General features: G+C 46.1%; 1 protein-coding gene across 6 annotated transcripts in view; it reads left to right on the top strand.

Moving 5' to 3' along the window:
- Positions 1-22,088, top strand: part of C1QH1orf21 (chromosome 1q C1orf21 homolog) — a 723,044-nt gene that overhangs the window by 653,936 nt on the left and 47,020 nt on the right. For all 6 annotated transcript variants that reach the window (XM_069641065.1, XM_069641066.1, XM_069641067.1 and 3 more), the window contains exon 5: positions 8,274-8,334. In XM_069641065.1, coding sequence (XP_069497166.1) covers positions 8,274-8,334 — 61 coding nt within the window. The remainder of the gene's footprint in view (positions 1-8,273; positions 8,335-22,088) is intronic.

Here is a 22,088-nt window from a genome sequence, read left to right as displayed (position 1 = left end):
TGACAGACCGCTGCAGCCATCAGACCATGTACTCTCAACCAGATACTGCGACAGTAGCTTCTGTCAGTCAACAAAGATGAAGGTTTTCCTAATTGATGATCCTGCACCTTAATTCTGGGAGAAGGAACGTTTGTAAGTGGGTCCTGGCTCATACCACAATTAATAGAAGATCCAGTAAACTGGGTGAATTGTGATTTTATTTTTTTCTTCTTGGTGTTGAGAAGAAATCCATAAGCTGCCAAGAAGCTACATATCCTGCAGACATCCTCCACCCCTCATTGTTGGATGAACCCTGGTCCAGCCAGTCACCTAAGGGTAAAATACAATGCCTTCTTCATCCAGCCTCCCAACCAAGGGCTCCATGATCTTAGTAACAACCCCGGGTAGTGATCATAGTCCAGTGGGGAGCACCGTCATGTTTTCTTGTCCTATCATGCCATTTAGGAACCCTTTGGTGAGAAGATCCACGAACCCTTTGGGGTGGCACCAAGCCTGATTTGCATATGGCCTTTCCCTTTTCTCTAACAGCTGAGCAGGTGGATTACAGTGGTCTGGAGGGTTGCCCCAGCAATGCCAGTAGTTAAGATGCATTCTAAACCTTCCAGCTATCGCCTCCATTGTCTTGCTGTTCCCGCCCAGATGACCTTCCTCTGCAGATGCAGAACCTTACTGAGCCCTGATGCTCTCTTCTGAAGGCCCCTGAAGGGTGTGCTTTTTGTTCTAATGTGCAAAGGGCAGGTGTGAGATTCAGTACTGTAATTCTCTTCTATCCTGTGTAAGACCCGGAAAGCTAGGATGGAGTTGTTGCACATGGTAAGGAACACCACACTGGTTAAGCAAGTGGTGTTGCCTACCAGTTAGGAAAGCAAAGATGCTGGGGGATGCAGGTGACTTGATCTTCGGGTTGGGGGTTGTAAGGGGAATATGCTGTCTTGTCCTGAATTGTAACTTGCCACATGATCTTGAGTTCTGCACTCTGGAGAAGGTGGGGTAAGAGGAGCTTGCGGTGGTGGATCAAGGTCACTGCTTCTTTTGAATGCTGCCTCTTCAACCTACACACCAATGTACATTTTCCTCCATGTTATCCCCAAATAGCTTTGTGCCCTGGAAGGGAAGGTGGATGGCCACAGGCTGGTGGGTTGTGTGAGCAACCTGAGGGCATCCTCCCCTCTACTCCCCTTGGATCCTCTTCTCAGGTGGCCAGAGAAAGGCCATCGATCTTGCATCCTGACCCTGGGGGTGGAGGTGTGAGGGAGGATCACCTGGATGGAGGGACCTTGCGGAGTCGGGAGAGGATGTCTGCCAGTGAGACAACGTAAACCCCTTTTCACTGTTGAGAATGAATCCTATCCTCCCCCAACCTTCATAGGGTATTAGAAGACAATTTCCCTTCCTACACACCTACTGTCTCACATTCACATACCTTTTACAACTGCGACGAGGAAGAAGTAATGCACACTTCCAGTCAGTTTCCCCACTATGGTACTGCGAAGAGGAAGAGGACTATGGAAGGTCTGGCATGTCCAGTTAATTACTATGATTGTGGTAAGGCAAAGAACTTGCAAACAATTGAAAGGCCACAGGTTCCTAAAATGGTAGACGGAGAGAGGAGAAAGGGACACCTACCATGTGAGAAGGTGACTGAGGTGAGGAGCAGGCCGGCAGAAAGGATGCTGTGTTAGCAGGGGCTGAGAGAGGTGCCGCGACCCGAGCAGTCTGTGGGAGGACCACAGCCCCAGCAACTACCTGAGCCGCATGTTCCCAGCTGGAGCTGGGGAACACGGAAGACTCGCAACCACCACAGGTAGCTGCAGCTGCTCGCTGGAGCTCCTGACGCTTAAGAAAGTGGAAGACTGAGAAGTCTGCAGAGACGGCCGGAAGAGCAGCCGACTAGCTGTGAGTATGAGAGAGGAAACACTCATACTGGGGCACTTGAGGGGTAGGAATTGGACATTTGCAAGTAGTGATGCAGCTAAAATGCCTAAGTGGGCTTTAGAACCCTAAGGTAAGAATATTGAATACCGAGCAAGCTGCTTCTTTTGAAATGTACTAAGTTTTTTTGAAAACCGAACTGAAGAGAAGGATAAGGAAATCAGATGAAAATGCTGCACAAGTGAAAATGCTGCACGATGATGTACAGTTATGAACACTGTGAAAACCCATTCCGAAGCATTTAATGAACAAAGTGAAAGTTCATAATAAGCATCATCGAAAAGGAGGAAAACAAGTGTGAAATACAAGTTGATGGACATTGAATTGACATTGACTTGAATTGACATGGAACTTGAATGGACATTGGGAAAAACCAAGTGTAAAAAGGATGTATACAACAAAGTGTCAGTGACTTGAATACAAGTTGTGGCAAAGCCAGTAGACCGTCATTGTGAAAGCTATAATGAATATGAATTACTGATACAGGTTCAGGGAGAAAACCAAGAGCATTATAAAGTGCCAAGTGTTATTGGTTGCGTGACCTGTAATGGGTGAGCAGTGTGGTATAGCAACTGCACCTAGACTTAGTAGCGCTACTGGAACAAGAACCAAAGAAAGTCATGATACAAAGGCTATGCTACATGACAATTGCTGAAGTGAAAGAATGCATTTGTTTGAACCATTTAAGAGCCTAGAAGATTACAAAGCTAACCTGACAGCATTCTTACAAGTCAAGAAGCTCACTACAGTTCTAATGGATGAGCTGCCTGCTTCAGGAAGTGACCCCAAGACTTTGTGAACTATGTCACACCAGGAGAGGGGAACCAAGAGGTCTCTGTTAACTGTGCAGAGAGTCTTGCCCCAAGACCTTTTGGAACTCTTTTTTTTCAACCTGGAAAAGGTGAAGCTGAAAGGAAGCCAGAGCTAGCAGAAGCTCAGAACTTTGAACACTGTTTCATTTAGTGCTGACATCCCTACACATTATATCGCTATAGTTGTGAGGGCAAGTATAGGTTTTGGACACAGACTGGCCTTAGTTTCTTTAGGTAGAGAGATCCCACCCTAGCTTGGGCAAGTGAGGCTTTAATCCACAAAGTCCAATAAAGTATTTTTAAAGAAAAGTGAATCTGTTGTCTGTCTTGCTTCATGATGCCTTCACAGTTGTGACATATTCAGTCTCTAACATGGATTTGCCCCTTGGCCGTGACTGAATTACCCATCGCGTTTTGCCAATGCCTGCCATACATCAAAATCCAAGTCTGAAAGCAACTCTGTTTTCTCTGCACTCTTGGACAATATGCAACAGTAATCAAATCTGTCTTTACTCCTGGAGTGTGCAGTGCCTAGAAGTATTCTAGTAGTGATTGTGCTGTGTACAAAGTATAGGTACAGGTATGGAGGCAACATGGGCCCTCCATTATAGTTCTTTCTCATGGTCCCATTGACTTTCTTATAAGACCGGTTTGCAAACCACAGCTTCCTCTGAAGACTCGGATGGACGACAGGAGGAATGTGAAAGCGATAAACCAACCTCCAGGGAAGCAGGAAGGGAGACACAATTAAGTTCCTTCTATTTCTTCATGATCTTGCCTCTGAAGTCCGGGACAAGCTTTTAGAGCAGCACATGTAGAGAGATCGGTGGGTGAGGAGGAGGCATAGGAGGTTGAGGAAAGGGTGTTACTATCTCTCGGCCTCTTGCTCCTGACCCTGCCCTTGGAAGCTTTAGTTTCTTCCTGCAGCAGTCTCCTAAACAGTGTTTTAAGTGTTTGGGTGGAGGAGCAGTTGTGTTTCTTCCTCCTGCTGGAGTTGTGGGTTGCAGGAGTGCTGGTGGAATCTGTGTAAGGGGCATATCTGAGGCCCCAGGTTGCCAGTCAACAGAACAGTAGCTAATGGCAAAGTTGCTCGCTTTCTTTAAGCTGTACCAGTCCAGAAATAGCCCTTTGCTATGTGCAAATATGGAGAGGACAGCCTAGGGTAAGAACTGCCACACCTTTCAGTTTGACGAAGCCCGCTTGCATGCAGGGGTATGTGCTGAAGAGGCCAGTGTCTACCCCTGCCTGTGCGTTATTTTGGTGCACAAAAATCATACACCAGGCCTCAGGCGAGGCCCAGAAGCCCTTGTGGCGCCTCCGGCATAGCCCAAAACAATCCGGTCCCCAAATCTCCCTGCACTGGAGCTCCATCCCGGGCTGAATCAATCTGTTGCCAGTCACTCTGAGATGGTTGGAGTGCTGAAGTCATGCACCTCGCTGAAAGTGTCCGAAGACCGGGGTTCCTACAGACATGAGTGACCCTCACCTGACTGCCAATGAAGCGCTGGGGCCTGTTTCTGCCACCCCCATGTTTTCTGCCAGGTTTGGCCCCTTTGCAGAGCCAGGCATAATAAGTGCAGTATACACCGCAGGATCTAAAGCCCTTGGAGCTGATTGAGATCAGTAAGACCTGTCTCAACCCGTAGGGACCTGCCGACATTCCTTCTACATTGCGGCCCAAACTCGGTAAGGGCCAGAGAGCCATTGCCTCTGATGAGGACGCTGAAGAGGGGACGACCGAGTCCAACTGGCTCTCCCGGAGAAGATCTGTTGGAGGACATAAAAAATAGGAGGATTATGGGTAAATCAATGCTCACATACCCTGGTCGTTTGCGGGGATCTGTGTGATTTTTTTCCATCATGGAAAAGTCTGTGACGGAAAAGTTTGCATGGGAAATGTACGCACCACCAAATGTGCGTACATTTCCCATGCGAACAAACACTTTAAATAACACATACCAACACCCCCACCCACACCCTCTACATACCCCCAACATAAACAATCCCTACTTACCTTTTCTTCACGCAGTGTCCCTGCAGCGCCGGTTCCCTTTCACTTCCGTGATCGGGAACCGGCGGCGCAGGGTCCTTTTTTTTTTTTACAGGCAGCTGCAGGGGTTTCCCCCGCTCGCTATACTGTAAAGTATAGCGAGCGGGGTGTTGCATTTATTTATTTTTATTTTTTTCTCTGGTGTGCTGCAGGTGTGACCCCCGCAACACCCCGCTCACTATACTACACAGGACACCCCGAGTCCCCCCCTTTTTTTTTTTTTTTTGCTTTGTCTGGTGTGCAGCAGGGGTGTCCCCTCCAACCCCCGCTCACTATACTTACCTACAATGCATGCCACCAAAGGTTCGAACTTTTGGTTTCGAACCTTTGGTGGTATGCATTTTTCTGACTTTTAGTGCGGTCGGACCTTTTTTTCGGTCGGTTCAATTCCGTTTGCGGGGCCAAAAGGAGTCATACTTGGAGGAGGGCCTGTTGAAGACTGGTTGCCTTCATTAGCTAGGACTGGGAAAAGACAGAGTATGTGGGAGTAATGCTGATGGCACTGGGAAGAAGCACTAGGGGCTGGACAAAGAATAGGAGATGATGCGAGGTTTAGGAACAGTTCAAGATGGCCTGCCAAGCTCACAAAGTGGTGCACGTCCTGACCCCCATGATATGATATGGCATTTGTAACACACCTATACACAAGTGGTCCAAGGCACGATGAGGCAAGGAAGGGGGAACAGAGGGAGGACAGAGACAACGATCTTACTAGGCCAAGTGACATTGAGATTGCGCAAGTGCAGGGGAGGACGGCAGAGGAGGGGAAAAGTGCCAGGGGAAAGGGGAGGTTGCTGTGCTGTATATGGGATCAAAAGAGTAACACAAGTGCGGCCAGCAGTTGGCAGGTGCATGGGTAAGTGCAGACAGCAGGTGTCCAAAAGTGCAGGTAGGGGTTACAGGTACAGACCCAAGTGGAAGAGTTGCCGGCAGGCAGTGTTGGTGTACAGCTGCGCGAGTAGCGACCTGGACCTGAAATCAGAGGGTAACCAGGTGTCCAGTGCAGTATCAGACAGGAAATCAGCAGTGGAGGGGAAGAGAGAAGGCAGAAGGAAAGAGGAAGGTCTTGAGGTGCTACCGGAACCAGAGATGGGTCTCCTCGAGTTTCAGAGAGGCAGGGAGGCTGTTCCAAAGGGAGGCCCCAGCTGAAGAAAGAGATCTACCACCAACTTGTTGCTTGGAGAAACAACTGACCCTGAGGGAGTTGGAGGTGGAGGAGCGAAGAGCTTGAGTGGGAAGATATTTACGAAGAGAGAGTAGGAGCTGTTAAGGACCCAGGCCCTAGAAGGCCTTGTGGACAATGCAAAGGGTCTTGAACTTAATCCTTGCACGTACTGGGAGTCAGTGCAGAGATTTCAGTGCTGGAGAGATACGATCCCTGCGCTTGAAGCCAAGGACAAGACCCGCTGTCCTGGATGAGTTGCAGTGGGCAGAGAGTCTGCCTGCATGCTGACTGTCTTGGGATGCTGATTGGGCTTGCAGAGTCAGCAGCCTTCTGAGCGGCTTAAGTTCCCTCAGACCAGAACCGTGAAGCAACCTTTTACTGGCGTCGGTGTGGTCTGTTGGGAGAGAAATTGTCACATGAGATAAATCTGCAATTATTCAAATGACGAATTCATGTATCTGTGTCTGTGCAGCAAGTCTAAGACTATAGTTTCATTTATAATTAATTTAACGCAATCAACCTTAAAATGCATACAAAAAAACACCTTGCATACAACTACCTCCACAAAATACAAACATTATCTGGCAACAATTCACCCTGGAAATTAACTACAGTTTAAACCATATATATATATATATATATATATATATATATATATATATATATATATATATATATATATATATATATATTCAATTCATACCATACATAATTCAGTAACGTACACTCTAGAATGCATACAACCTTGTGCTAACAACGAAAAAATTCAATCTCGCATGCATCTAGACCTACTGCTAGACAATGTCAGCAAATTGATTGATGACCTAGACTTTTGTAGACCCCTGCATATTTTACTTCATACACCTTTTGTTTCGATTCAGAACACGGTCTCCAACAGAAGGCACATATATTTCTTTCGGTGCTTCCTAATCTACATACGTATGTCTACATGCTAGTATTGACTCAGACTTTGTTTCATTGGCCGCGTCTAGTACTGAACTAGTTTCGACAATAACCTTAAGCCAAGATTCACGTCTTCTTCAGGGCTTGTTCGCTTTGCACTCTTCTCTTTCCACATTTCACATTTGAATGATGCATGTTCATGCCTCCTGCTGCAAACCTAGATGTATGAGTTCAGACTCGTAGAACTTGTACATCCAGCTACTATTAGCACGTGAAATGCTTCTCATGGTAAACTCTTTCCCGTCGCACGCGGTGTGTTGGCATGCACTGCCAGCTTTGCTTCATCATTGCGGCACTGTGGTGACCATTCATGAATCTTTACATGGTTCGGTCCTGTAACGCTTTCTCTTTTCATGGACATAAGTTGTATTCTTTTTAAAGTGTATTTTATCTTGTTGTATGTGTGGCCTTGTATAACCTGTTGTATTACTCTGGGCCCATTGTGTGCACATTACAAAATCATCTATTAAGTAAAACCGGCCTAGGGATGCAACTGAGCAATCTAGTGATATTGTCAACGGTGCCACCATTGTTATTTTCCTTTTATGTATCACAAACCTCGCTGGGGAGCACAAGCATTAGAACAAGGGGGTGCAAGACAATCCATGATAGATGGTGATCAGGCGGAGAGTGGATCCTAAGGGACCACTAGGAATCCCCCGGAAAGCAGGGCGTTCTGCTCTTTTCCGAACTGCAGGCGTGTTGGAGTGGTACCGATTGCAGCTGGGACGGTCTTTCCGTATGCTGGGGCACAGCAGGAGAAGGGCGGGTTCCTGGTCTTACCCCTTCCTTGAGTCTCCGTTTTATTTCAAGTCTTGCAATGGTCTGGCTCCTGTGGGTGGGGGAGGTTGCCCCTGTGGTGGCGGAGGTGCCACGATAGGTGGTGGTTGTCTTGTAGGTGATGCAGGCAATTGTGAAGGGATTCCTGCTGGTAGAGGTAGGTAGCCCGTGTAGGTCATGTAAACTTGGGTGATGTGGTGGAGTGTCTGGGAACTGGTTGAGGTGTGCCACCGCGTGGTGCATTTCCATGTCAGGGAGCCCGGCGCGGTGGGTGTTTTCCCCATCAATACATGCAATCAAAGGGGGTGGTCCTGTGGTGGGAGGAAGGGCTTAATCTTGTAGATCAGTGTGAGCAGATATCAAGCACTCGGAGCCCTTGCTTTCTATGCTGAAGACAGGAGAAGCACAAGAGACATTTGACAGAGTTATGTGCGAATGCGTGTGAACAGGAATGTACACGTCTGTTTGCCGGGAGGATTTGGCGAATGGCTCATCATGTGTGTGTTTTGAAGGTCCTGTATATTGCATTGGTGCTGCCCTGGAGATTCATGTGCCCGTTCTTGTTTTTCAGCTTGCACATCTCCGACAGTCAACAGGAATTCTTCCGAATGCTGGATGAAAAAATTGAAAAGGTGAGAAATAACATGACAACAATCCTTGATTTGTGTGACGACCACATAGTCCAATTAGAGACGCAGCTGTTCAGACACACTTGTAGGTTTGGCGCATACAAGTGCAACGCGCTACTTGTATGAGAAACATACTTATGGATATCAAAAGTATATGCGGGCTTGGCACTGCTCTTTCATTTGTGGAGGGGTACATATGGGCCACACTACTTCGAACAGTGCCCAATGTCCTTTGTTAGCTAAAACATTGTCACATTAAGTTAATTGAACCCAACCACGCCCTCCTAAGAAAATTGTCTGGAGGCTAGTGAGTCATTTGTAGTTACTAAACCGCATGTTATCTCAAACTTGTCACATTAAGTTGATGCAGAACATCCGGGTTTATTTCCCCTGAAAATGCACCTGTGGGAAAGTTGATACGCAAATTGCTGTTATTTAGTGGCTCCCAGGGTCTTGTAACACTTACACTCCGTCCTGAACTTAAATCATTTTGCCTTGTGTAGGGGCTGTTGGGATGATTTGTAGACAACTGTACCCCCAGGGCTGGCTGCTTTGTGCGCTTTATAAATGAATAAATAAACTGTATGTATAACATTCCAGTTGTAATGTTAAAAAAAGGGAATGGGAGCACTCGACTGTCTGTATAAAAGCCAAACAACTTTGCTTTGCCAATGGTGGTTATAAATCTGCTGTATAACTGCGTCCCCCTGTGGCATAACACCTTGCCTGAGGATGAACAGATTTTCAAAATAAAAATCGGGAGAGGCCAAACATAAAAGTAGGGCTACTTTCACCCCCACCCGCCCCCATGCTGGTGGAATCTCCCAGTGAATGATGGCCATTTCCAGCTCTGCTCCTGGACATACTGTGCAGCTCTGTTGTTGACTGTGTTCGCCCGTTAAAAGCAAATACGCGTTTGCTCTGACTGCCATTGCAGACCTTGCTATGTATTCATTTCCCGGCCTTGAAACGCGTGTGTGTAGGCGCGTTATACATGCCATATCGGAACCAGTCTCTGTGGCACAGTACGTTAGTGCATGTGGCTGTTACCTGAAAGACTGGGGGTTTGAGCCCATGCTGTGATTGCAGAGAGCATGCTAAAGATGCACCTATTACAATGTTCATTTGCTTTATGCATGTATGTTGCATTGTTTCCGACTGTGAAGATGTACTGGCTTGCTGCAGTCGATTTACTGTCTTGCTGCAGTCGAGCTTGGATTGTGACAGTGGTCACCCTCCCTTTCCTTGGCATGGTTTTTAAATACTCTCTGGACTCAATTCTGGGACTGTCCCTGCAAAACCCAGAAGTCTGGTCACTCTAGCCTTGCACTAATGTCCCTTCCAGTGACCCACACACCCTGGCTGAGGCTGCAACTTGAATAGGAAGGCGCGCAGAAGTGTAATTGTCCTACACCCTCAATTTAACTTGAAAGAAAAGATTGCGGGTAGTTAGTTATTGCATGCGGGCTTTGCCAGTTCTGATTTGGAACCAACATGTGGCAGTTTGATTTTGCAAGATAAATGGTATTTGGGTGTGTTTGGCATCGAATTGTTTGCATCCAAAAAGTGGTGACATGCCCCCTTCGGTTGGCTGATCAAGGTAGTGGGAAAGTACTCTGATAGTGAGGGGTTTAAGCAATAATCGGGAAAACGCAGCATATCACAAATCGGGTTATCTGACAATAGCTTGGATATCTCGGAGATGAGCGCACGCGGGTGGCCGGTAGAGGGCGGCGTGTTCTTGCTCGGAGAGGCCCTGGCATTTTCTATTGTTATAATAAATGGCTGCGCTTTGGATGCTGAGCGATGGTCTGCTCAGTGTAAGGTGTCCTGCAGCTTTGTGCAGTATTGTTTTTTAATGATGTCTTTGTTATTCAGTAAGGTTGTGCTTGATGGACCAGGATGGCACACGTTGTACAGCTTGTATTTCTTTCACAGATTTAAAGGTCCATGGGATGTTCACATGCCCTTGGGCTGCAAAAGGGTGAATGAGGAGCGATGCACTTGGGAGCGGAGGGGGCACTTCTGCCGGCTGTCATGCATTCGGGTGTGGTGATCTTTGGGAGGGGTCGGCCAGCTTCCATTGAATGCTAATATCAAGGATACAGCCTAGAAAACTGGGCGCAATAACAGACTTCACTGAACGGTTCATGTGTATTAGAATTTCATGGTTGGGCGTTTGGTCACAGGATTGTCCCAGAAGCTGCCCAGGTAAACTCTCCCTGTAGAACAAGGCGTTTGACGTCTTCTGGCTTTCTCTTGGCCCCTCCCAGGGACTTGGGAGTCCAGAGCATCATTTTGGCTTAGCGGCTTGCTGCAGTGTCCAGCTCGGAAGTAACCACAAGAAACAACCAACCAAAATTACAGAAAGCAAATACCCACCCCTGAAACTACAACACACCCCATGCAGAGAGTGTACACGTTATCCTCCTCCTCTGCTGGATGCTTTGGGCTAATGACTACTTGCCAGCAATCTTCTGCTGCCCAAGAAACGCCCCATCTATTCTGAGGACTAATGGTGCCTGGTGTGCAGTGACTTTGCCTGCACAGTGTCGAGGCCCCGAAGTGTTCCCCATCTGGCTGTCGCTGGCAGAGGGCTCAACACATGTGCAGTTCCATTCCGAGAACTGCGCTCACTGCGCTCACTGTGCCGGTTGTATCAACGCTGGTGATTGGGCGCATTTTACTTCACTTTATATTTTGAAACGTGTAAATCCTCCGTATATTACTGAGGTATTACCGGCAACATCCCTGCCCCTTCTTTTAAAATACTTTGGGAGTAAAATACACTTGCTAATTTAAAACTTGCGGCCCAACTTCAACACTGATGGAAAAAAAGACTGCTGGCCCACATGAGACTGCTTTTATTCCCTGTTTCGGGAGAGACCACAGTGGTGCGTCCCAGTCCCCACCTACCTACACTTCCCCCGCCCCCAGCCCACCCACAATGGGAGATATGCACGCCCTACTCTCAAACACATGTCTGCTCTCGGGTGGGAGAGTGGAAATATACGCGATCTGGTTATCCCGATATAATGTGGTTGATTTTATTCTAAATAAATCAATGTTCTTGCCGCTGGACTGCGATGAGGATAAACTATATTGTATGCATTTGTTGTGTGTGTGTGTGTGTGTGGGGGGCATGTTTGGATAATCTGAGCTATTTTCTTGTGCATATTGCAAGCCTAGTGACCATACTAACTTGTTTAGACTGACCTAGTGCATAGACCCAAATGATGCGTTTATTTTGGGTATTTAATCAAAATCCTGTTTGGAAGATCTCATTTTTGTATTTATTTTTATTTTTGGGGGTGCGGGTGTAGGGAACTATGAAAAGACCCAATCTGAAAATATTTTTGTGTGCACTGTTTTTGTACATCCTTCAAAGTCCACCACATTATTTGGCATGGGTTTGGACCTGGCCAATTTGTTGGTCTGCCAAATTCGGTGAGCTACCATGGTCCAGGTCAAAATTTGGAGGAAACCATTTTTATGTGTATATATTTAAAGGATCTGTCTAACTTGGTAACTTGGTGCTTTTACGATGGATGGTTTACCCTATTACCCCCCCCAAAATACTACTTGTTTTATCGAACTCTGGAAGAGGACATTCTGCCAGGAGTCTCACCTGTAACATACAGTTTACACAAGGGCAAGGGCCGTTCTAAGGTGGCAGCAACTAAAAAGGGGCTTAGAGGAAGGTAACCGGTTGCCTAAGAAGTCCTAGTACAAACCTAAAGGGTGTTAAAAGGTAACCACATATAGGGCATCAGTTCCAGCAAACCACCTTGCACCGGCCCTGCACGTGCAAGACATTTTGTTGCCAGATGCTTACTCTGCAGAAAGCGCTCAACCGCTATCCTAGCAGCACGCCTCCACATTTGTATTCCAGTTATCTCCAGTTCTGCTTGAAGTCTGCACTCGATTGGTCTGTCTTCACAAAGTGATGGCAGGGAAGGGACCTTCTAGCCATTCTCTCCCAGACTCTATGTATATGATTCAGACGTGCACTGCCACGAGAGCCGGGATCCTATGATCTGCATCCACTGCGGGTTTTTCCTTTCTCATCTGAAATGGTTTAAAAAGGAGCCATGTCCTAAATATAGGACCATCTGCCCACGGCCATTTCATCATCTAGATAATGTAAAGGCCAGAACAGGTCACGAGTTTCCAACTCATATTTATTTTTTCCTCCTCCAAAAAGGGCACACACTGTACAAGTTATTGAAACTGAGACGGTGGTGGCTTGTGAGTTTTGTTTTGTTTTTTGGGGCATACATTTTGACTGAGTGTAGCAAGGGAGCCCGACCCAACCAGGGTGGGTTCGGGGGGAGGTGACGGCTGGAGGTTCTCAACCCTAAGACATTTGTTTTAAATAATGGGTTAAAATAGTACATTTTACAACACACTTAAGTGAAACACTGGGTAAAAGCCAGTTTGCAATTAGATTTGTATGGTAACTCATGCAAAAATCCAATAGATGGTTCCTAGTGATAGCCTCGACATCCAAAGCACCGAATGCAAAAGCCTCGAAAAAAATACATTAAAAAAAGCATTATTTTTAAAAATATTTTTTAATGGGGGGGTCCCTCAATCCCTGTTTTCTTTACCCATTACAAAAAAAACTTTACGTACAAAAAAATGAATTTAATTCGATGCATTTTTTTCGAGCCTTTTGCATTTGATGCTATGTATTCGAGGGAATCACTGGATGCCCAATAGATGCAAGTCACCAACACTGCACAGGAGCATTTCCCAGCGCATTTTCATGATGTCTTTGCCCAGAGCATATGCCAATATAAAAACATGTCCATACTAGCTGCATCAATATATATCAGTGTTCCCATATAAGAACATGCTCACGTTTGCCTTGTCCATAATACCAGTAATGATACTAAGAAAACATGTCCACGCTGGTTCTACAACTATATGGCAGTATCCCCACATAAGAACATATACCTGTTGGCTTTGCCAATAAAAATGCCATGCCACAGTATGAAAACATGTCCAACCTGGAAGCACCAAAATACCAGTCTAGCCACATACCACATCATGCTTGCTTAATCACAGATGCCCAATACAGAATGTCATGGCACAGTAAAAAATGGTAGACTAGCTGCACCAAAATGCCAGCCTAGCCAAGTAATAACCAATCATGCTTGCTTTAGCATAGATGCCCATTAATATGTCATGCCAGAGAAATGGCTAAAATATCATGACACAATATGAAGTGGCTACAGTGATTGCACCAAAATGGCACTCTAGCCCTTTTTAATACATGTCATGCTTGCTTTATCATGATGCCAGTAAAGAGGTAATGACAAAGTAAATAGCTAGACTGGCTGCACCAAAATGCCAGTTTAGCCACATAATAACACATCATTGTTGCTTTATCATTCATACCCAGTTAAAAATGCCATGCCAAAGAAATCGTTCTACTGGCTGTATCAAAAGGCCAGTCTAGCCACACAATCACACTTATAATGCTGGCTTTATCAGATGCCCATAAAAAAAATGCCAGGATGGACTCTTATCCCAACCCGCACCACCCCTCAAAATCAGCGGCCCAGGGTGGCACAAACCCACAACTGCACACCACACACATTCATGCAACATACACTTGCTAATTCACACACAGCATTCACTCATTCACAAGTGGTCCCGGGACCGACGCATGCATCAAATACTCACTCATTCAAAAACGCACGCATACATAATACATTCTTCTTACCTTCAGCCTCGGTCCGCACTCTTCTTTTCGTAGCGCTTCTGCCTCCCAGAGAACACAAGTCTTCCGGCTCCCACTACACATGAACAGATACCAGGAACCAAAAAGTGTTTCCTGGTTCCTTCACTTGCGCCCAGGAGCCAGAGCACTTCCAGCACCTCCACGCCCCAGGCAGTCCAAACGTGCGTGGAGGCGCGGGAGCACCCCTTAAGCACATTGAGATCAAACAAAATGCCCCGGCCTTGCATGGTCCATTGGACATGTGCACTGGGGAACTTAAACTGCCAAAGTGAAACCACATTTCCCTTTGACAGTTTAAGCCAGCCCGGGAGCGCTCCACCAGCTGCAGAAAGTCTGCTGCTAAACCCTGAAATGACAGACGATCCAACCTTCATTTCTTAGTCCACAAATGAACAGTTTGTGCCATCCCCCTACCAAATGATGTCTAATCAGGTTCAATACAAAATTCAAGTTGGACCAGCACTTCGATATCCGAAGAAGCTCTGTACTTCCTTCAAAGTTGGAAACCCTTGGTAACTTGAAAAGGCAACTCAAAGGAAGGGCGTGGTATCATGTCCTGGAAGGCATCCGTTCACAAACGGCCTCCGTACCCCTTTCCGTCTTTAATGTGTGCTTACACTGAGCTCATGACAAAAAATAGTCCTGACCTGTATACATTCTGAACACAGTACAGGAACAAATGGTGCTCTCTCTCTAACTGCAGTTTGCACTTGTTTTTATTTTGCATCTTTTGTACGGCAGCCAATCACTGAAGTCTTCTGTTTGCTTATGCACAGAACACGATAGTAATAGAGCAGCAGTGACCGTGTATGTGGCTGGGTGTGCCACAGGCAGGATGATGTCACACAGTGGCTGTTTGGCATGGAGCAGTGTTTACATTCTGTTTGCCGCTCTACACTAACCCCGTGATGCAGGCAGAGTGGTGTTCAGTCTGCATACGTTATTTTATTGCTTTGTTTGTATAGCACGGACACAAGCAACCCGCAGCTTCAAAGCTCAAGCACTCATCATCAAAGGGTGCATGAGGTGAAGGGCGTGAGGACGTCCAGCACCAGGGCAAATAACCTGTAGCTAGGACCAAAATGAACAGTGTGCCAAAAACGTCAGTTCAAAACCAAGTCCAGGTTCTGTGCTATATATTCAGCCCAAGCTCCATCCAATACGAACGTATTTAAACATTACAATGTTTATGGTTTGTAGAAGAGCTTCTCACTGCATTACTTAAATAAGGGACGCAAAAGTGCATTGAGAAAAGGAAAATGTAACAATATATGTATTAAATGATTTTTTTGATCAAATGCAGCAAAGAAAAACACAGCGTTAAAAAGGGCATGTGACTTAAAGCAGGGGACCTGCAACCCGAGGATCTCAAGATGTTCTGGGCTAGGTCTCCCATGATGCCTCACCATTGACTGGGTTGCCAATGGCTGATGGGAGCAGTAGTGCAAATCATCTGGAGAGCCAAAGGTTGCAGGCCTGCTTCACAGGAACCCCAGACGTGGTTGCCAAAATCAAACACACTTACAAAATATTGAAGCGAACTTTCACCTAAAATGGATCTGTCTAGCACGTACAATCTGAAATCACTGCATCAAAAGCAAAGGAATACTATCAACTCATTATCAGGGCATGTCCAATGTGGTAAAATAAAATCTAAAAGTCAAATGGAAGTCTAACAAATCAGAAAGTGGATCCTAAGTCCTGACGAAATTGAGGCCAGGTGGGGTCTTCTATGCTCTGCCTCTTGAGAGCTAGGACCGGACTGCAACATGACCAACTGGTTTGGACGTCATTCCTGGCATGTGTCTTTCGTGTCAAACCTGTCGTGGGGTGGGATGGTGGGGGAGGGTGCCATCAGGGAGGCTGGATGCTTGGCGTGTCTGGTTAGTAGTGGCTGTGTCTTGCTCTGATCATGTTTTTTCCAGCGTGCAAGTCCCTGTGCCCTCAGTTAGTCAACAGTCTCCATATGGTAGAGGCAGGCACACCTCTGAGCTGCTTGAGCGAGATCAAGAACACCACGAGCGTCGAGTTTCTGCGGATAAGCTGCTCCTAGGGTGGCCAGATGCCGGTCGGTTTTGCTGGGACTGAAATGGAATTGGGTCCTCCGTCCTGAGAGGTTTTTTTAATATATGTATATATTTTTTTTTACTCCAATTAATATTTTATTTGCCATTTTTTGGAATGGTGCAAACAGTAATACTGGAATGAATCCACTATTGGTAATCCCATAACCGCATCACATAGATAACATTTGAGATTTTAAATTTACAAATCTGTCCTGGCGTTACCTGGAAAGGGAGGGCGAGAGTCCCAGTTTTGGGGAAATGGACGCTGATCACTTACTCGGCAACAATTACAAACTGAATGAACATCATACTACTCTCAGAATGTGTCCATCTCTGGATGGGCTCCACTGGCAACCTTCCAGGTGCCAGCCACACGCTTTAACTGACTGGGGCACAGAAAGCGGCTGAGGTGAGTAAATAGCACGGCGTGCCATATCGCTCCAGTGTTATTACCATGCTTATATCCACAGATAAAACTGAACAATGTATATGCAGATACTGTGGGATCCTGGTGGTGGCGTGGGTTGGGTTTGTTGCGGAGGATCACAGGGTGGGTGCAATAAGAGAAAACCCAGAAATCCCTCTCTATGATAGAGCTTTGAACTGCACCCTTTTTTCAATATTAATTGCCATATTTTTCTCCTTTTGTGCCATGGATAGGGAGTCGCCCAATGAGAGGGTGCTGAACCTGCTGCCATGCATCAGAAACCCACCCGTTTTTCTTTTCGGCAGGAAAATATGTTTACACATGATACAAAATGTGTAATGTTTGCTGTTTACAAATGAGCCAGCAATGTCATGGTAACGGTTCACTTCACTGTGATGCTAAATATCATGGCTGGAATGGTGTTCGGGGTGAAAAGGGTACTGTTGCAGTGGGCACAGGGAGGTGTGCCTGGATTAGAGAAAAGGGAGGTCACGGGTGCAGAGGGTAGTGTAGCACACGTGGGCACAGGGTAGTGTAGCACGGGTCTGCTCTGTGAATAAGACCATACAGCTGCAATATTCAGTGTTGTGATAAAGGGACATCAAACCCTTTGGGAACTGCTCCACAAAGTACCTTATGCCTTTTGTATCTCCGCCACGGTTTTCAGAACAATTTAGCACCTTTCGTGCCTTGACGAGCCATCCCCTTCCAGAATCCCAGAGCGCTATCCACACTTAATTGGATCTCTTACGGATCGTGTCGCCTGGTCTTATACTAAAAACCCAAGCCCACCTGGGCAACCAACCACATGTAGAGTCTAAGGGTCACACCAGTTTGCCTGGTCGCCCAAGCACTGCACTGTTACCGCTTTTAGTATAAAACCCATCCCAAACCGGCTGGGAGAAGGGTTCCAAGGCCTCAAGTTATGCTGTACTCCTCCTAGATCATACACCCACACATTAAATATTGCAGATTGATTGCTGCCTGCCTTGTGCTGCTCCTTGACTTTGACACTGTTATGTTGATGCACCCCAAAGATTGACCCGGGTTTCCCTTACACTGGTCCATGATTGTGGCTACTCCAGCCTTGTGGTATCCCACAGGTCGTTCTTAGATTCCTGTAAATCGAATGGACCTCTTGGTTGTTGCTCACTGATCATCGCTCCCTGAATACTGTTCTTTATCTTCTGACTTTTCTACAGTGCTGTTTGTTGCCCTTGATACTGGGCACTTGTGCCACTCTATAAACCCCCCACCTAGACTGCCTACCGTTCCTTCTTTCACTAAGATGTTATACTCCAAACAGCTGCAAACACCCTCCAGGAAAGCCTACCAAAAAGCCTAGACCACCAGGACGAGGCCCTGCAAAGCTAGTAGAACCCCACACAGTGAAGCCGCTCAGGAAATCAACCCCCATGAATATGGAACCCATGGATCAGGGATCATATATCAGATGTTGGTAAACCAATCCACAAAAACTGCCAGCTCAGACAACCACGGTGCCCCTGCAAGACCATCTACATCTCATGATAATTTGAAAGACCTCACCAGCAACCAAGATTGGACATGTTATTGCCGTGCCCACGCACGTCTAAAGACAGAACAGGAAAAGAGAGATGGGACGTGTATGTCAAACTCTTATTTAACCCAGGCCCTCACCTGCAGCCAAAAGAAATACAATCATGGCCTAATACACTTTTAACCTATGAGCCAAAGACTCAGCCAGTAGCCTGGTGTGCTCCCTATTGCGACTCACCTCGGATTGCATTGTTCATAGAGAAACACTGACCTGATGTCGTCACCAACTCGAAACAGGAAGATTTGCATTCCTTAGATGAACCTACTACACCTCTTGGAGCATAAATCCAACAATAGAATTATGTAAAGGGATATACAAACCTAGATAACTGCTGAGGTGATCAATTTTGATCGAACGTATATGGAGGAACATCGGTGGTTGTTAGTTCAGCGGCATTACATATATGGATACATACATGGAGGGAGGCTTTGAAGTATATCAATTGCAATCAGGCAGAATCAATAAAAGATGGACAAAATGTACTTGAACGCATATAAAACTTTGTATTACTAGTTCTCTAGCTTTTAACACATTATAGAACATTTAAGAAGGGTGAAGGGACCCATTTACGTTTGTTCCTTTTTGCCGCTATAAGAGTGCTCTCTTAGTGTTTATTTTTGATCGTTTTTTCTTTTTTGTAAAGTTTTTACTTTTGTAACTATTTTTTTGTATAAATGTGCTTAAAGTGTTGATCAACATGGAGCTAAATGCACAATCATTTTTTTTAATTAAAATCAAAAATGACTCCTAAGCAGCACCCCTTCTACTGAATTTCCCTGAGGAACACCCACAAAGACCTGTTGAACAGACAAAAAGCAAGCCTATGACCAGCAGACTGTTCGTCTACGCCTGCTCCATATCTAAACACAGCATAGATGTTGACTCCTACTTGTGGAGGGTGACAGTTACTGACCTATAGTGAGACCTGTGTTGGGAAGCGGGGACGATCGTCCCAGGCACCCAAGAGGCTTTGGATAAGGCGAAGGATAAGAGCATGTTTGCTCAGAGTTTGCAAAGGCTAGCGATGGATAGGGGTGTTAATGTAGCTTAATTAGAGGTAGATCATATGTTTCGGTATAGATCACACAGGTAGTGAAACGCCATCCTAGAAATCAGCATCCATCTTGAAATTGAGGCCTAGCGCTGCACTGCAGCAAGGGCATCAGGATCAGGCCTAAAAGCTAGAAATTAGTGCATGCGTGCAGGACTGGGTTGTAACATAGGCAGTCGCATAGACGGCCAAATACTCAGAGATTCATAAACCTCTCACTGTTTCACTCTAGTAGTACACGTATCCCAGAAGGAGTGTGCCCTGCAAGGCCATGGGGGACCCGAGACAGTTCTCTCAAATGCTATCCCACGGGAAGGAGGTAGAGAACCTCCAATCTTTGCTACTTTAAATCCTAAATTATAGTGGTCAGATACCCCCACCCCAAGACCCCAGCATTCCAGTGTACCGGTCAACCCCAAACCACCGACCATAAACCTGTTAGTGTGCCAATCCATCAGAAGGAAGAACAATGGTCTGGAGGGTTGCCCAGAGCAATGCCAGAGTTCAAGATTTATTCTAAACCTTCCAGCCATCAACTCTTTTGTTTTGCTATTGTCACCCCAAGTGGGAAGGGTATGCCCAGACGTGGGTCCCTTGCCTGCTGGGCCTAGAGTCCCAAGCTACTCCTCACTGATGATGCCAAACAAGGCTGAAACATGTCTGGGGATGCTTGTGGTCCCGTGCAAAAGGGATGTGACCTAGCAGTTCGGGCTGGACTACCCCTTTGGGGGTGGGACCAAGCCTAATTTGCATATGGTTTTTCCCCTTTTGTAATGGCTTGGCAGGCGAAGAACGATGGTCTGGAGGGTTGCCCAGAGCAATGCCAGAGGTCAAGATTTATTCTAAACCTTCCAGCCATCAACTCTTTTGTTTTGCTAATCCATCAGAAGGATCACAGCAGAAAAGAGCTTTTACCCCACCTGGGGTTCCTGTGATTTGTGTTGTGTGGTGCCTGGGAGGGAAAGCAACAAATTTAAGCTCTGGGTGCGAAGAATTGGAACATCGCCGACGCATCTGGGATCAAGCAGGGGTTTAGAGTTATTGTGACCTCGAAGTAGACTCTGAGCCCATGTCTGCAGTACCATGTGCACATTAGGCCACATATAGGGGATGTGCTGAATTGTGTTAATACTTGCCAATTAGGAGCTTTGCACTTGATCTATGAAGAAGAATCCCACGTGGAAGAAGATGAGCATGACAAGGCTTGGGACCAATGACTCGGCATCCCCTATGGAGCAGGGCGCCTATGTATATGGTCGCACCAACCAACTACTTGGATTAGTAGCCTATCTGAGGTACATCAGTTGTGACACTTTTTACCTTTAAAAATTATTGCTCATGCAGATTTGGTCAGAGCACTCTGTGGCATTGTGTACTTGTTCTTCATGAGAATAAAACTTGTTCACCTTGCAATAGGTGTGCTGGGCTTTTTTCCCCAAGTGGGTTGTATTTTTTTTCTGGTACAGATTTTTTTTTTTTTTGTATAGGCAGAATTTCCTATAGTTCCTAACCCTGCGACCATTTTGTACAGCATTCCAAAACAAGCAACACATTTCACTGTGGTGGATTTGAAGAATGCCTTCTTTTCCATACCCCTGCATCCAGACTCACAATATCTCACTGCGTTTACGCATGGTGGAATGCAGTTCGAGCACACGAGATTACCACAAGGGTACTGCAAATCCCTTAGTATTTTTAAAAGAATACTACATGCTGATTTCGGGAACATCCAAGTGCCCATTACGATCATCCAATATGTGGACGATCTGCTAGTGTGCAGTGACCGAAAGCAGCACTGCCGAAGTGACTGTCACTCGCTTGATATGATATGATAGGTTATTTATAATGTACTTAATACCCAGGGGTTTCTAAGCGCGGACCCGGGGATCGAACCTGTGGTGCTCTGTGTAATTTTGCTTCCAAGGCAAGTACGTAGCCCCTGAGTTATCCTCCCAAGACAGCTGTTAGCATATAAAGGGTACAAGGTAGACAAAGCAAAGTTAAAATATTGTCTCCAGGAGGTCCTTTTCTTGGGCCAATTGATATTAGTCCATTTAAAGAAAATAATACCAGAACGTGCTGCATCTGTGCACAGTGTGCCCCAGCCCAAAACTGTCAAGGAAATGCAGAAGTTCCTCGGGATGAGCAATTACTGTAGGGCATGGATTCTAGACTACGCAGCATTCACAAGGCCTTTCTTGCAAGGCCTTAAAGAGGCATAAAAGACTGCTAACAAGATTGTTTGGACAGAAGACATGCACACTAGTTTTAATGAATTGAAAGAGTAAATTGCATCTGCCCCAGTGTTTGCAACACCTGACTACACACAAGAGCTCTACTTGTTTTTCCATTCCAATGGACTAATGGCTTGGGATACCCTATGGAGCAGGCTGCTTTTGTATAGGGGTGCACCAACCAGCTACTTGGCTTTGTAGCCTCTGTGTTGTACGTCAGTTGTGGCGCTTTTTACCTTTAAAAACGATTGCTTGTGGGAATATGGTCAGAGCGCTCTGTGGCAGCAGAGTTCTCTGCTTTCGCATACATGTTCTCTATGAGAATAAGCCTCCTTTTCCTTGCAATTGGTGTGCTGGTCTTTTTTTCCCTCTGGGGTTGTATTTTATTTCTGGTGTGAGCCTTGAGGGGCTTATCTACACCTGGCTAACGGATTACTACTCGCACTCCTACAAGAGGCCACCCTATGGATGTACACAATTGTTCCGCAGCACCGGCAGGGAGAAATCAATCTTGTACATAGGCCTAACTCAAATCCAAGAGTTCACCTTTTACTGTACTGCTCATCCCTCTACATTGTAAAGTCCCTCAATTCTACAATTAAGTTCCTGCTACTGCACAGACCACCGTCCTTCAACCACTCATTTGCAGAC

This window comes from Ambystoma mexicanum, chromosome 1q (assembly GCF_040938575.1).
Source record: "Ambystoma mexicanum isolate Mex_15411 chromosome 1q, UKY_AmexF1_1, whole genome shotgun sequence".
Classification (NCBI taxonomy): domain Eukaryota; kingdom Metazoa; phylum Chordata; class Amphibia; order Caudata; family Ambystomatidae; genus Ambystoma; species Ambystoma mexicanum.
The sequence above is the reverse complement of the archived record's forward strand: the minus strand, read 5'-3'. Positions and strand labels throughout refer to the sequence as shown.